The following is a 15723-nucleotide window of genomic DNA, read 5'->3' as shown; positions in this document are numbered from 1 at the left end:
TTTGACAAAGAAAGGGGAGGTTTGCTAAAAAAAAAAAAAAAGGAAGGGACAGGTGGGGAAGACAGAAGTTATTGAAATTTATTATTACTAATTTAATTTTGGCCATTTAAATACAATTTCTGTTAGTAATTCAATTTGGAGTAGACTATAAAGGCTTAAAAAGCTAAAATCAATTTAAAGTGCAAAATACTAGAAAATCTGAACTTCTGGTCATTAGTTCTTGTTTGTTATATTCTATTCCTCCTTTTGATCTTTCAGCATGTTCACATAAATCTGAAAGATATTTTCAAAAAATTTGAGAGATAAATCATCAATGTGAAAATTCTGTTTTCTTTTAAGAATTAATTCACATATTTAAATATTTATTTACAATTGCGCGATAATAAATATACTTGTACTTTCTTTTAGTAACATGAAAAATAATAATAACAATATTTAGATTTAAAATTATCTTTGAGAAAATAAAATTTATAATTAATTTCTCATAAAATTTGCTAGATATATATGGTAGCACTTATTTATTGTACGTAATTGTTATTTTTTGCAACAGAATCAGAAGGTTGTTACTGTTCATTATACAATTATTAGGGAGTTTCTTTTTCTAAGGAAAAGGTATATAATTAGGCTAGTCCTTGGAATTTCCAGATGGTCCATATCTATAAGAGATGTAAGCCCCAAGGGCTGCAATCACTAGAACTGCTACACCTATATTCGCTAGTGCTTGCCTCTCTTGACTCAGCTCCATGGCCAATCCCTTCACTTTCTCCTTTGCAGCAGCAGCCACATTCTTCATCTTCTCACCAAACAATTCTTCACTTGCACCATCGAATTTATCTTCCTTTTGGTTCTCTACACCACTCCTTATAGTGCCACCTGCAGCTGCTTCTTTTCTTTTCTTGTTAGTATCCTCACTTTCAGCTAACATGGATTCTTTTCTTTTCTTGCTATTATCCTCTTTCCCACTCATCTCTTTCTTCCCATTGCTCTTTTGATCATCACCCTTTTCATCTTTTTGCTTCACTGTATCATTTAATGGTTCCTTAGGATTAAGAGCTGCTTCCATTTTCTTTCCATCTGTTTGGTTTTGCTTAGGCCCAGTTTCTTCTGTACCCTTTTGTGCCTTCTGTTCAGCTTTGGCTTCTGGAGGCACTTGAGGAGTCCCTTTCTTCTCATCTCTGTCTTGAACACTACTTGCTGGAGCAGGTTTTGAAGGGCTAGAAGGTTGTGTAATGGTGATTTTAGGCATTGTAATGGTTAGAATCCCATTCTGGAACTTGGCTTGAATCTTGTTCACATGACAGTTTAGTGGAACAGAAAATGATTTGTCGAGTCTGCTCCATTTATTATCAGTAATTGGTCTCTCTCCAAGAATTGTAATCACACGGGTCGTATTCACATATGTTATCTTCAATTGCTCCTTCTTGTAATCTGCAGAAAGAATATTAGTTAAATTTATACCAAAAAAATGCTAATGCAACAACTGGTATATGCAAAACCTTAGTATTTTAATAGGAAATATACATATAACCTAAGTTGAAATTTTTTTATGGAAATGGAAAGCAAAAGGAGGACATGACACAGTAGGTATGGGAATAATATTTTTAAAAAGGTTAAATATTTCAACGTCCAGTTTTTTTCATATTATACTAGCAAGTTTCTTTATTTTTAAAAATTAATCTTAACATTTCTACTATTAATAAAATTAACTAGCACATTCTTTTGTCAGATTTTTTCCGTTAGTCAACCATTATTTTTACTTATAATACCAGTTCTACTATAATAAATATAGATATTTTAATATTCCTGAGTTTTATCAAATTGTATTAATAGGTTTCTCTGTTTTTAATAATTAATTTTAATATTTTTTTCAGAAATATTAAAATAATTAGCTTAAATTTATATTTTAAAATTTAGATACTTCAACACTTAAAAATTAAAGTTACAAATTATTGAAAATTTAAAGAAATCAAGATTTACACTATAATACTTCAACTAAAGAAAATATTTTATATAAAATTATATGATAACATTTATAAGATAATATTTTTTATAATTAATCAAGCTAATTAATATTAAGTTAAGTCAAAAAAGTTTTAATTTAATTATATTCTCTTAATATATAAATAAATTGTACAAGAATTGTATATACAAATTAGGTTGGAGTTACCTACCATGGGAGATACTAATATAATAATAATAGTGATGGTAAATTGATATTTTAATTTTATTTAATATTTATTTTTAATTGAAAAATATAATAAAATAAAAGAGATATTAAAATTAGTTATTGAGGAACCCACAATTATAATTTAGTAAAACTCAAAGATATTAAAATATTTAATCCATTAAGGATATATATTAGATATTTTATTTATATTTCACGGCTATTTCTAATTTAAAGACGTACTAGTCTAACGGAGTTAAAAGGCATAAGTATTAAAATAATTATTAAAAATATATAAAAATCACTATAGAACATTAAAATTTTAGGAGGTAAGACACAAAACATTAGAGAAATATTGTTTTATGTTATAAATATAAGATATAACACAAGAATTAGATTTAATGATGTTATACTAATAAAGTAACACGGTTGATAATCATTATAATATCTATTGATACAATTAAAAAATAAATAAATAATTATTTATTATAAACTAGGACACAGAATTAAAAAGATTTACTTTTGTAAAGTAAAATAAATATAAAACTAAGAAATACTTACATTTTTATTTTTTATTTTAAATTTATAACTTTCTAAAAAATAATTAAACCTCATTTCAATTTTTTTAGCTATTTATTTTGCTATTTTGGAAGTGTCTCGAGGTTTTTAAAAGTTTATTAATAGTTTCAAGAAAAAAAAAGACAATTGAAAACCTTTTTATAGTTATTGAAACGTTTCTAAAAATTTCTAAAGAGTTTGTGCCTGAATATTCGACATAGAAGTGTTATTTTTCTAGAGATTTTCGTGCAATCTGTGTACAACTGATTATACTAATGAATAAACGAAAAAGAAAAGAGAAAAGCTAAGTTATAAGCTGACCAGGAAGATGTAAGAGCAATAAAATGGCCCCTTCTTCTTCCTTCCATTCGATTTTAGGCTGAAAATCCTCATATTGGATAGCAGCTGATCTCCCAGTTCCTGTTCTTGTTGCCATTTCTTTTATTTCTCTCTTAATTTTCCTCTTGCAATTATAGAATGAAACTGTATGTTTGGATGATATGTTAATTAGCATATATGCATGTATAATTTATATACGCACAACGCCGCCATCATATCTATAGTTTTCTTAGTAATGAAACAATTCTTTTTCTCCTTTGGATTAGTCCACATTTCATTCTTTTTATGTCAATTTAGTCTTTCAGGTATTCCATAGTCTTTCAGGTATTCCATAGACATGTTTGTGGTATTACTTTTGTAAAGAAATTCTCAATTAAATTTAATCTATTACGTTATCTATATACAAACTGAATTATACAGATAAACTGAATAGAATATTATCATCTATTATTATTTATTAAACATTTATTTATACTAGTTGAATTATTTATTATTAATAACTATTTATAAATAAAAATTAATTCATATAAATATAACAATTAATAAATAATAATATATATTATTAAATAATTGATTTTGTCTATTAATAATATTATAAATGGAGTCATTGAGAATTAAAGTTATAATTCTTTGTTTGCTCTCTACTCATGTCCAATATCCACTTCCATCTTCAATATCTGGAGACCTTCTTTATTGTATTTCTTTTTGATATCAATGTTATACATGTTGTAAAAGGAATAGAAAGAGCATGACATGTTCAAGAAGTATAGAAATAATTCAGAAATATATTAGCTTGGAAGATTTATTAGGTTAGAATTGCTTCAAACTGAAGCACGTATGTACTATATATGCAAACCCTTTTGGAATTCTCCATCACCTTTGACCATTGTATCAGAAAAGGATATCGTGCATGTTAATTTATCATCTTTACAAGTTATTTCCTTGACTAAAAGGCAGCTTGAAACATTGGGTCTTGAATACATGCATTTCTAAGTTTAATTAATAACTATGTAGGTTGAATTAACTTATTTTTCTTATGTTAGACTTAGTTCATTAAATAAACATAATAACAAATTTGAAACAGATGTTAAAAGATTACTTTGTGATTGACATCCTGAATCTCATATTGTAACATGAGTTATTGTTTATTTTTAACTGAGCTTGTATTATATTACTGCTTTATTTTTTAAAGCCATGTCTTAACTAGTTTATTTAATTTTTCTCTCTTTAATAAAAGAATAATATCCAATTTGAAAAAAGAATTAATTAAACAAAGATAAGGACTTTAAGAAACTTAAGAATCATCATCATTATATGATCAAGCTCTAGATGTTTTTTTTTAAATTGAGTCCGAATATATAGTTTTTGAAATTATTTATTTAGAGCATTTCACAGTGAAAGAAATCCTTTCCTTAATTTTTTAAGAATTTATTTTATTTTAAAAGTTTTGAATAAAAAATTACTATATATAATTTAATTTTTTAAAGTGACCTTTATCTCATGTAGCAAATTAAAATACATAGATCTTTACCATAATTATTCCACTTTATATATGTATTATAGCTCTTACTTGTCATAGGATAGAAAATAGATGTACTCTACTTTAATTATAGATTATTATGTATCATTAAATATTATTTTTTTGTATTCATCTTCACTCTCTTACAACTTATATTTATTTGTACTATTCAGTAATTGATGATACATTCTCTTCTCTCCTTCTTGTATTTACATGGTATTAGAGCATCATAGCCAACAATAATCAAATTACTATTCCTAATACTATTGCTTCCAATCTAACTTCCGCCCATCACTCTTTCTCAATCAAACTTAACAATTAAAATTACTTAGCTTGGAAACCCAATTCATTCCTCTACTTAATTATCAAAACCTAATGAGTTTCATTGATGGTTCTACTCCTCCCTCTCCCATGATGATTTTGAATACTGCTAATCCTCTTATTAATATTCCTGATCCTTGGTTTTAAAGGGATCAGATGCTATCATCCATAGCCGATGAAGTCTTTCCTTAATTACATAATCGGTTTTGAGTATTCTTATTTTTTTTGGTCTTCTTTAGCAAATTCTTTTCATGCTATTTCTCAAAATAAGCAATTGCAACTCAATATTGAGTTACAATAACTCAAGAAAAATGACATGACCATCCCCCAATATCTTTATAGGCAAAATCTCTTTTTGATGAACTTTATGCTGTCGGTCGTACCATGACCCCTACTGAGTTTAATGCTACTATCTATAGAAACATTGGTGCTTAGTATCATAGCATCACTACTGCTCTTAATCTTCGTTTTGAACCTGTGAATTTTATTGAACTTCATAGTCATTTATTAGCTCACGAAGTTTTGCTCAAAAGTGTTCATGAAACTCATATGGCCAATCTTTCATATAAGCCACCATTGCTGCCCACACCACCTACCTTTTCTCAAAATCACTGACCCCCATGGCAAAACGGACGTCGTCGTGCTCCTTCCAAATATACGGCCTAAGTAATCACACTGTAGAACGATGTAGATGTCGCTAAAACAACAATGGCAACCCTTCTTTTAACAATTCCAACCTGATAGGTCCCGGTTAAAGCTAAAAGAAATAATATTCTGCTTATAGTGAGAATAAACTAGTGAGTTGTTTTGAATGATTTTTTTTTATATCCCCTTTATTGCAAATAATGAATGTATAAATAAAGACTCAACAACTATTCCTATAAAAATGGAAGTACTGGCTAGTGGCTAAGAAATAGCCACATTTATTTAAAACAAAAACATGACCAATTCAAACAAATCCAAATAATAGAGCAGAGATATCTCAATTCAAATATCTTCGATTCTTGACTAGCATCCTCTTTGATCTTCTTAGCGTGTATCCATCATTGCCTTCCCCTTTTGAAGGAACCTTGTCCTTAAGGTTGAAATTGATAAATCTTGCTCGTAATTCATTGGCGTTTTTCCATGTAGCATCATCTGAAGACAAATTCTTCCACTGAATAAGATTTTCCTCAATAAAATTTGAACCTCTCTTAACCCAACGTGTGTCTAAAATAGCTTTGGGTTTAACAAGAATAGCACCATCATCTGTGATTGGAGGTAAATCTGGGTTGTTATAGAATGCTCTCCTACTTGCCGTTTAAGCATAGAGATGTGGAATACAAGGTGAATTCGAGTTCCTTCCGGTAGTGCTAATCCGTAGGCCACTTTACCAATTCTAGCTTCAATACGATATGGGATATAAAATCGGCTAGCCAACTTTTGAAAGGGGCGCCTGTATACAGTTTGTTATTGATAAGGTTGCAATTTAAGAATACATGATCTTTAACTTCAAATTCAACCTCCCTTCACTTTGAGTCAGCCACCATTTTCATCTGATTAATTGCTGCCTTAAATTACATTTGAGTTGACACAGAATTGCATCACAAGACAATAATGCTTGATCAACTTTATTAACAGAACAAGACCCAACTTGATAATTAGGAATGGTGGGTGGCAATCTACTATAAAGGGCTTGAAAGGGAGTCATGCCAATCAAGCTGTGGTAGGTTGTATTATGCCAAAATTCGGCCCAAGACAGGAGAGAACTCCATTTGCATGGCTGGTGTGAGATAAAACAGCGTAGATATTGTTCAAGACATCGATTGACGACTTTCGATTGGCCGTCAGTTTGTGGATGATAGGAGGAGCTCATTTGAAGCTTAGTGCCTGACAACTTGAAAAATTCTTGCTAAAATAAGTTGATGAAAATGGGATCATGATCATTAATAATAGATTTTGGCATTCCATGAAGTTTGATTAGTCTACAAACTTTTCAGCTACCATCTTAGCAGTATATGGATGCGATAAAGCCATAAAATGAGTTATCTTGCTCAATCGATATACTACCACAAGAATTGTGCTCTTACCATTAGACAAGGGCAGTCCTTCAATGAAGTCCACTGTTATGTCATCCCATACCTGACAAGGGATGGGCAATGGCTGAAGAAGACCAACTAGGGATAGAGTATCACTCTTGTTCTTTTGGCAAATAATGCATGCAGCAACATATCGCTGAATTTTCTGGTGCATAGATGGCCAGTAGAACTGTTGAGCTAGCCGTTTATAAGTTCTCAATGCTCCGGAATGACCTCCATAAGGGGAATCATGAAACTCTTGTAATAATTAGGTGACTATGGTGGTATTAGGAGGAATGAAAACTCTGTTTTTGTAGCAAACTAGCCCATCATGGCAGCTGTATGGTGCACTAGGTTTTGAAGTTGCCATTTTGCCAATGCGGACCATGTAGGGGTGAGTGGTAGCTTTTGTCTTGATTGCATCCCACAAAGTTGTTTGAGGAACAAAGAGAGTGTGAAGACTAGGACTACCCAATACTCTTGACAAAGCATCAGCAATTGAGTTTTGTTTGCTCGGTCGATACAAAATCTCATTAATCGTATCCCAAAAGCTTTGACACCCACTTCTGTTGCTCAGGTGTACCAATACGTTATAGCACTTAATTCTCCATCAATCTTGATATCATGAATCGACAGAGCTAGAGTCTTTCAGCTTTCATTTAGGAAATTTTATTTCAAGAAAAGTCTTGAAAAACAGTAGATTCATCTACAAGCATTGACAAAAGAGACTGCAAGTACTCGAGTAACCAAATCTATAAAAAGAAAAAATAAGAAAAAAGAAATAGAAAGAAAAAGAATAAAGAAAAAAAATGCAAAGTTGAGAACCTAGAAGGCCGGCTTAGGAAAAAGTTAAGGTGTAAATGTAAGAAAAGGAAATATTTAGTTTCTATTTGAATGAGATTATGGGAAGGCACCACTATCATTGCATAAGTATCAGTATAACCCAAGGCAAAATGATTCAATCCTTGCATGCTTGAGTTATCTTTAAACCCATGCTTCTTTTGGTCACCATGAATTTTAGGTCTCTGATATGCATCGTCGTCTTCATCTTTTTCTATCAACTATCAGACTCCACGCCCTATGACCGAAGCTTAAACAGCCAACTTGTTAAAGTGTCAATCTTTTATTGATAAGCACAAGAGGGCCTTTGACCAAACTAAAAGATGATTTTTAGGAATACATTACACACCATACATAACATGCATATTATGCACCTTCACTACCTTTACTTGTTGTGATTTCTATGTACTTGTACATGTCACTAACTTGTAATAGGAAAATATTCGATCTACACTCAAGTTTACTTCCCGAAGTGGAGATTATCAAGTTTACCTTCTGAAGTGGAGGATCATCAGTTTATATCCTAAAGCGGAATATCATCATCCGGGACCGAAATAAAATTAGTGGAAGATCATCAGTTTACTTCCCGAAGCAGAAGCTGGCCAACCTATTTTCTGAAAGTAGAGAATCAGTTTAAATTCTGAAGAATCAACGCACAACCCGAAGTGAAAACAATCCAAGAGAGTAAAGCGCATACCAGTCCAACACCCAAAAGTTAAAACTTACCAAATCACAACTCGAAGCGAAAATCACAACTCTTTACTTCCTGAAGTAGAAGGTAACCAAGAACACTCTAAAAAGTCAGCAGCATAAGTGCCCATCATCTATAATTTTGAGAAAACGGGCATGATCTCTAAATCAAAGCTAGATAGAAAGTCTGCATTAGCTCGATCCTACGAGTAGCTTCTACAGCTCATAAAGCATACATTTAGCTTACGGGGTGATCTTCAAGAAGAGATAGGTATGGTCCCTAAATCAGACTAGCATGCTCCCTAAATAAGATGGGCATGGTCCATAAACCATACAGGCATGGTCCCTAAACCAGACAGGCATGGCTCCTAAATCAGACGGGCGTGGTCCTTATACAAGACGGGCGTGGTCCCTAAATTAGATAGGTGTGGTGTTTAGATTAGATAGGCTTGGTCCCTAAATCAAATGGGCATGGTCCCTAGATCAGACGGGCGTGGTCCTTAAATCCGATGGGCGTGGTCCCTATAATTTGACAGGCATAGTCCTTAAATCAGACAGGTGAGGTCCTTAAATTAGACTGATGTAGTCCCTAAAAAAAAGCCAGATAGAAGTTCTGCACCAATTCATGCCTACAAAGCAAAGCTTCAATAACTCTTATATCCTTTTATCTGTATCCTTGATGTTTATGATTTATCTTAATCTATCTAATTATGTATATGCATATAAATCTCGACAAACTGTGGGAAAACTATCAACATCCATTTTCTAGATCTAGATATCAAGGGAATTACGAAAATCTCGATGATGAAAGTTGTTGCTTCTCTTGAGTCTCACAGAATTGAGGAAGGTCAAAATCCCAATTAGGGTAATGGCTAATTTAGAAAAATATTAGTTTTTGAAATCTAATTTGGCTAAATCAACCAAAACATTAAGTTTTGGGTCAAATGGCCAAGTTCAGAGGCTAAATTGCAAATTCTTGCTAATTTGTCAACCTTTAGAACCAATCGGCTTTACACAGTACTTGTTGGCTCAAAACTCAATTTTTATGGTCGTTTTCGATGTTTTTCTGATTTTAAATACCCATAACCATTAAAATACACTTTTTAGAAGGGATTTTATCGATAATTATCTAGATTTAATGTAAATATGATAACTTGCCAAGAATTTGGCATGATTAAGATTTTAAATATGGTAATTCATATTAAGCATGTTAGGGTTCCAAAATATGATAACTTAATGAGTATGCATGATAAATCTAGATTTTAATATGATTCTATTAAGATTCATGATTTGGATATTGAATTGTTGTTTTGTTATCTATTTTGAATAGTTACCATATTTGATTAGGTTTATTTACTGTAAGTGTATTTTGTTTTCAACTTAAAATATGGTTTAATTATGTATTTTGGTGTGTTTCTTACCTGTATTAATTATATTTATATGTTTTTTTGCTTGTTTCAAAATTTGGAGCATCTGGTTTTGAAATTGACTTAGGAGCATCCTTAGAGCCGATCGGGTCTAAGAATAATTGATTGGCTGTACGTAGAGCACATTGTCTCTATGACACAACCAAAAAGCTATTTGATCGACAGTTGCCCGTTTACTAATTTCTAAAGGTTTTAGATGATTTCCGGCCTTTTATACATATTTTACTCTATTTTCAGTTATTTTAGTTGTAGGAGGGTTGTAATAGCTTAGTAACTTTCCTACTCTTTTTTATTTGCTTTATTTTTCTTTATTTTTTTAACCCTTGATGACAAATGCCCACTTGACTGATTGATAATTAAAACTGATCACCTAGAATTAGGACTTTTAATTTTGATTTTGGCATGAAGATATTAATTCATTATATTAAGAAGATGATAATTGGACCTAAAAGTAAAGTAATTAGACTTAGATGGGCTTTGCTATGCTAATATATAAATTGACCGACTTAGACTTTGGTGAACTGAATCAGGCCTTAACATGTAAGATGTAGCCCATGTAGGATAAATACTTGATAACTAAAGCATAATTTGTAATTGAACTAGACTAGGGGTCTCTTTATATATAATTGAATAGTTAATTTATGCTAACCACATAAATGAGGAATTGATCTAAAACTAAAATGGGTTAGACCTACGTGGATCTCACATGTTGTAGTGATTGATTGTAGAATATAATATTGTATTTAGATGGAATAGCCTATTAAATAATAAAATTAAAAATACAAATACACAAATAAGAAAGTTGGCTTTCAGATCATCTCTAGATGTAGTGAAGCTTCCTTATGGAATCTAGAACACTATTCAGTTAGTAAAATTGTCATGGAGAATTACCTAGATGGTGACTCCCTTTCTCCGTACTAATCTTTGTAACTAGTTAGTAAATTCCCAATTAGGTTGAAAAACATTGCAGTTCTATAGTCGCTAGAGACACTTGAGTACGCGCCTGAAACTGCTGCACATACTCAGACCCTAGAGAAAAGTGTTGAGAACATTATTAGTATGAATCAGAGTGAAAAGGGATGTAGTAATGACAATAAAAATCTTATTGCTTTGCTTGCGAAAATTGCAATAGTGCCTTTTGTTAAGGACTAGTTCGGTTGATAGTCAATAATTCCATTAAGAGGGTCATGGCTAGTAGTGTGTGTAAACCTAATGCTAATGGTTCAGGCTCTTTTCCAGATATGCTTGAAGTGGTGACAGATGAATTTCGGTTTAAAGCCAAATCTAAAGCAGCATCAAATCTTGTTATTGATGATTACAAAAACATAAATGTTAATTGCACGGCTTTGAATAAATGTGTGCATGGTGTTAGAGCTGGTTCGAGGGCAAAAGGAGTGGGTAGAAGTCTCAGGGTTCCCCTCACTATTAAGAAATTAGTTCACACACGGAAACAATCAGGCATTGGTGCCGATAATTCGGTAAGTGCTTTAGCACCTACTTTGAACAATAACTATGCTCCTCATTATGCATCTATTGTACCTGTAATAGGGGATGAAAGAGTTTCATTTGATTAAGGACACTGGAATTAAACTAAACTTTTTGAAGATCATAAGGTGGGTGATCATGTTACGCTAACTACTCTTTCTAGTTTGGTGGGATCCGTGGTTAAACGGACCCACCGAGACCAACGAGTTGTTTATTTTGGAATGCACGGGGGCTTGGGAACCAACGTGCATGTAATGAGCTTAAGGGTTTTATTCGATTTGAAGCTCACAAAATTGTGTTTATTTATGAAACATTGCTACGTGACCCTCGAAGTGATTTACTCAAGAAACAGTTAGACTTTCAAGGTTGTTTTCTAGTGCCAACAATAGGAAGAAGTAGCAATTTGATGTTGCTTTAGAAGGACTTTGATGTTTCTATTGTCTCCTATAGCCAAGGATATATTGATGCTTTCATTGTTTCTAGTGATTTGTGTTAGTGGTTCACTGGTTTTTACGGTGCCCCTAATCATGCTGACCGTGTACATTCATGGGAATTACTTCACCGTCTAAAGTCATTTATGGAAGATTTGCCTTGGGTTATCTGTGGTGATTTTAAATGAAATGTTGTATGGTGTAGAAGAAAAAGGTAGGGATCCTATTCTGTCCAAATGATAAAATTTAGGCAAGTTCTTGATGATTGTCTTTTATCAGACTTAGGATGTCTTTGGGCCATAATTTACATGAAAAAAGCAAATTTGTGGAGGATGTTGGTTTATGAGAGGTTGGATAGGTGTGTCTGCAATACTGGTTTTCGTGCTATCTTTCTATATTCTCATGTATGAAATCTAGGGTATCATTTATCTAATCATTGAGTAATTTGTCTCCATTTCTGGGATCTTTAAAATTCGGTCCCTTTGGCTGTTCAAAGTCGTTTTTATTTTGAGTCAGCTTGGCTTCTAGATCTGGAGTGCAGGAGGTATTCTTGCAAGCATGGCATCACATATCTCATGCTAATCCTATTATTCGTGTCTCTCTTCGTCTGAAACATAGGGAAGATGTAAAGGTCGGAATAATCAGCAAAGAATTAAATTTATTAGGAAAAGGTTGGAATTTTTGCGAAGTAGGGATGATCTAGATGATGTTCTATATGAATTTAGTGTTCTAGAAAAGGAGCTGATTCATTTGGGCAATGTGGAGGAATTGTATTGGAAGGAGAGAGCAAGGTGTGAATGGTTATCGTAAGGTGATAGAAATACAAGATGGTTCCATTCTCGAGCAACTCAGAGGAATAAAACCAATTCCATTATGGGTCTAAAAAGTGAGAACAAATATTCTATTTCAAACCAAGAGGGCATTTTGCAATGTTATTATAAATTACTTCGACAAAATTTTCTCTTGTCCGAATGAGTCACAAGTTCGGCATGTTGTTGATATCTATGCAGCTACAATCTAAGGCAGTGTACCTATCGATGCAGTCTAGCACTAATGGCAAGTATCAAGGTCATATTCCTCAGGAAAGTGAAAGCCCATAGTTACTCCTTTGTTCTTTGTTATATTAATCTAAAATGAATGATGAATAATTTCTAAACTAACTAATAGCTACAAGCTAAGTTCTAAGGGAGATGCAGGAATAAATGGATAAATGAAATAACCAAGACAAGAAAGCAAACCCAAAGGGAACCTAAACTAGTTGCCAATCAAACAAAAGATAAAGGATTGATGACTCCAATTATGCTACCCGTGGACGAATTCTTAACTGAATTCAGTTTCTCTCTCGAGATAACCGAATTCCTAAACCTAATAACCTAAAGTTGGAATCTCTTCCTAACGATTGATTCTTAAATTAGCATTAAGCTTTAATCTGCCTCTATTAAGCTTTGTTAATTCTTAATCCGGCTAGTTAATTATCCTTATCTCTAAGTGATTATTAACCAGTTCTTGCTATTCAAAATTCCAATTGCCAAATGGACTTCTCAATCACATAAAGCAATCTAAATACCACAATTCACAACGTCTCATGAATAATGCATTATCTTATTAATACTGAAAGGAAGAAGAATACAAAATTAACTCAAACAATCCAACAATATAATATTAAGCCAACATAGTAAAGAAATCCCAATGGATTTAATCAATCTAGCTAAACATGTTCATTATCAAAACCCACAAGAATTCAATTATAACAATGAGTAAAGGTAGAGAAACCCGATTACACCCTTGGATGAGAGTAAACAGCCCGAATTCCTCTTGCTCAAATTGAATCGATTCTTGTTCCTCTTGCTCAAATTGAAACCAATCAACGAACCTCCCCCAATCTTCAATCTTTGAATAGAATCTGATTTAAACCTTGGTCCAAGTCTCCTTTTTCCTTGGTTCCAACTCAGAAAACCCTTAAAGAGAGAAAAATTAGGATTTGGGACGTTCTCCCTTGTTTTTTTTTTCTTTTCCTCTTTTCTTTCTTTTAATTAATTCGTCATGCCGCCGCGAACATAGCCGTGTTGATGCCCGTGTTGGGAACAAGGGCTGGTGTTGATGGGCGTATTTGGAACACAGCCCGGTGCTGATGCCCGTGTTACTCTCTGTGGTCGTGCTCCTTAACGCTTCTTTTTCTTTGATGTTGAATGCACCCAACACGGCCCATTTTGGTGCCCGTGTTGGGAACACGGCCAGTGTTAAAACCAACACGGCCATGTTCAAATTAGTGATGCACAAACACGACTTGTTTCGGCAACTTTGACATCCAATTCTGTTCCAATTCTTCCCAGTTCTTCCCTTTATCACTCTTTGACTTCTTTTGGACCTAAAGCACACAAACAAAAGCATAGGGTGAGTGTTGGGACCAATTCACATCCAAATGTATATAAAATCAACCTTAAAAACCCCATTTAGATATGTGTATTCCACGCATATCAAATAACCCCACACTTAGCTCATTGCTTGTCCTCAAGCAATCAAAAGTAAAATAAAGAAAATAAACCACTAAGGAACAACACTTAAACTGATAAACAAGCTAGAGAGCCCCTGCACATATCCTTAACAAGTATAAGTCAAGCAAAAAGAAAGGAAGCAATCAATTCAAGTATCACAACCAAGATGCTAATGATTCACAAAATAATATCTCAACAAAATTATTCAGAACCAACTCCTCACAAGATTCACTCTAAATCACTCAAAGTGTTTAAAGTATAGTGTTTAATCGCTTAATGCATCTAATACTACCTTACTTACTATATGCTTGCTCTTAAATCCTACTCTTACCACTTATGGAGAGTCAATAACCATGTCAAGAGGTCTTTATAAGGGTTGTAATGGGGATTAGGTAGGGGTAGGTAAATTTGGTAAGAGTTGAACCTAAGGTGTTCTGCAATGAGATAAATGACCTACACACAAGCCACAATAATCACAAAGGATAAACAATGAACAATAGTCCAATGTGGGAAATAGGAATCAAGTCAAAATGTAAATTCCCAAAAGCAATTAAACAATTAGCTCACTTACTTTCTTTCTTTTCATCACCCTTCCATCCTATTCTTCTTCTTATTATTTTTTTTTCTTTTCTTTCTTTTTTTTTAAATATATAAGGGAAGAAACATTCACATAATATAGTGAATTTCTTATGGATTGAAGGAAGCTACTACAAGTTTCCAATGCTATTCCCAAGATAAAAATTCTCAATAAAAACAACTCATATGCAAAATCATAACCCAAAGTAGAATAAAACTAAGTGGTAATGAAATATGATAAAAAATGGTGAAAAAGGGGATTATCTACAGAATCAATAAACGAATGAAGGCTATTTGGCTAGAATGAAAAACCTAAGTGCCTCTATCATACCAAAGTGTTAAACTCTCCTTATGGCCCTCATAAGCATTACCGAGCAAGTTCTAAAAGTAAAGACAGTAATTGGCACTCTCAACAAGAAATAAATAAAAGCATATAAAGTGTATACTTACAATTGAAGCTCAATTTCTCACAAGTGTGCTTTTTGAGTAGGTTCCAAACAAAAATCATCAAAACAGAATTAAATAAACCAAAGCAACTTATTGCAAAACTTAAACTAAATAACTTACATTCTTCCGCAAGACTGAACACTATCGGTTTTACCCGATCACATGGACATAAACAGGAATTCTAAATCAAGTCAACAGTAAGAGGATCGAAACAAAGTGAAAAAATTTCATAATTTTACAAAAAAATGCACAAAGAATAAACAAATAACTGAGATGTATGCGATATATACACTAGAAAAGGATTTAAATTTCATATACAAGACAATAAAAGCACGAAAACAAGTGTATATAAATATCACCACCCCACACTTGAA

At 32.6% G+C, this 15723-nt stretch overlaps 1 protein-coding gene across 1 annotated transcript; it reads right to left on the bottom strand.

The window, feature by feature from the left end:
- Positions 1-478: 478 nt before the first annotated feature.
- On the bottom strand, positions 479-3240 carry LOC8285428 (inactive protein RESTRICTED TEV MOVEMENT 2). Its single transcript, XM_002514412.4, has 2 exons — positions 3044-3240; positions 479-1428 (listed from the first exon to the last, which is right to left on the bottom strand). Exons 1-2 carry the CDS (start codon positions 3234-3236, stop codon positions 626-628), a joined length of 996 nt encoding a protein of 331 aa, XP_002514458.2. The 5' UTR covers positions 3237-3240; the 3' UTR covers positions 479-625.
- Positions 3241-15723: the final 12483 nt, after the last annotated feature.

This window comes from Ricinus communis, chromosome 6, assembly GCF_019578655.1.
Source record: "Ricinus communis isolate WT05 ecotype wild-type chromosome 6, ASM1957865v1, whole genome shotgun sequence".
Taxonomy (NCBI): domain Eukaryota; kingdom Viridiplantae; phylum Streptophyta; class Magnoliopsida; order Malpighiales; family Euphorbiaceae; genus Ricinus; species Ricinus communis.
Note: the sequence above shows the minus strand (reverse complement) of the source record. Positions and strands in the feature narration are given on the sequence as shown.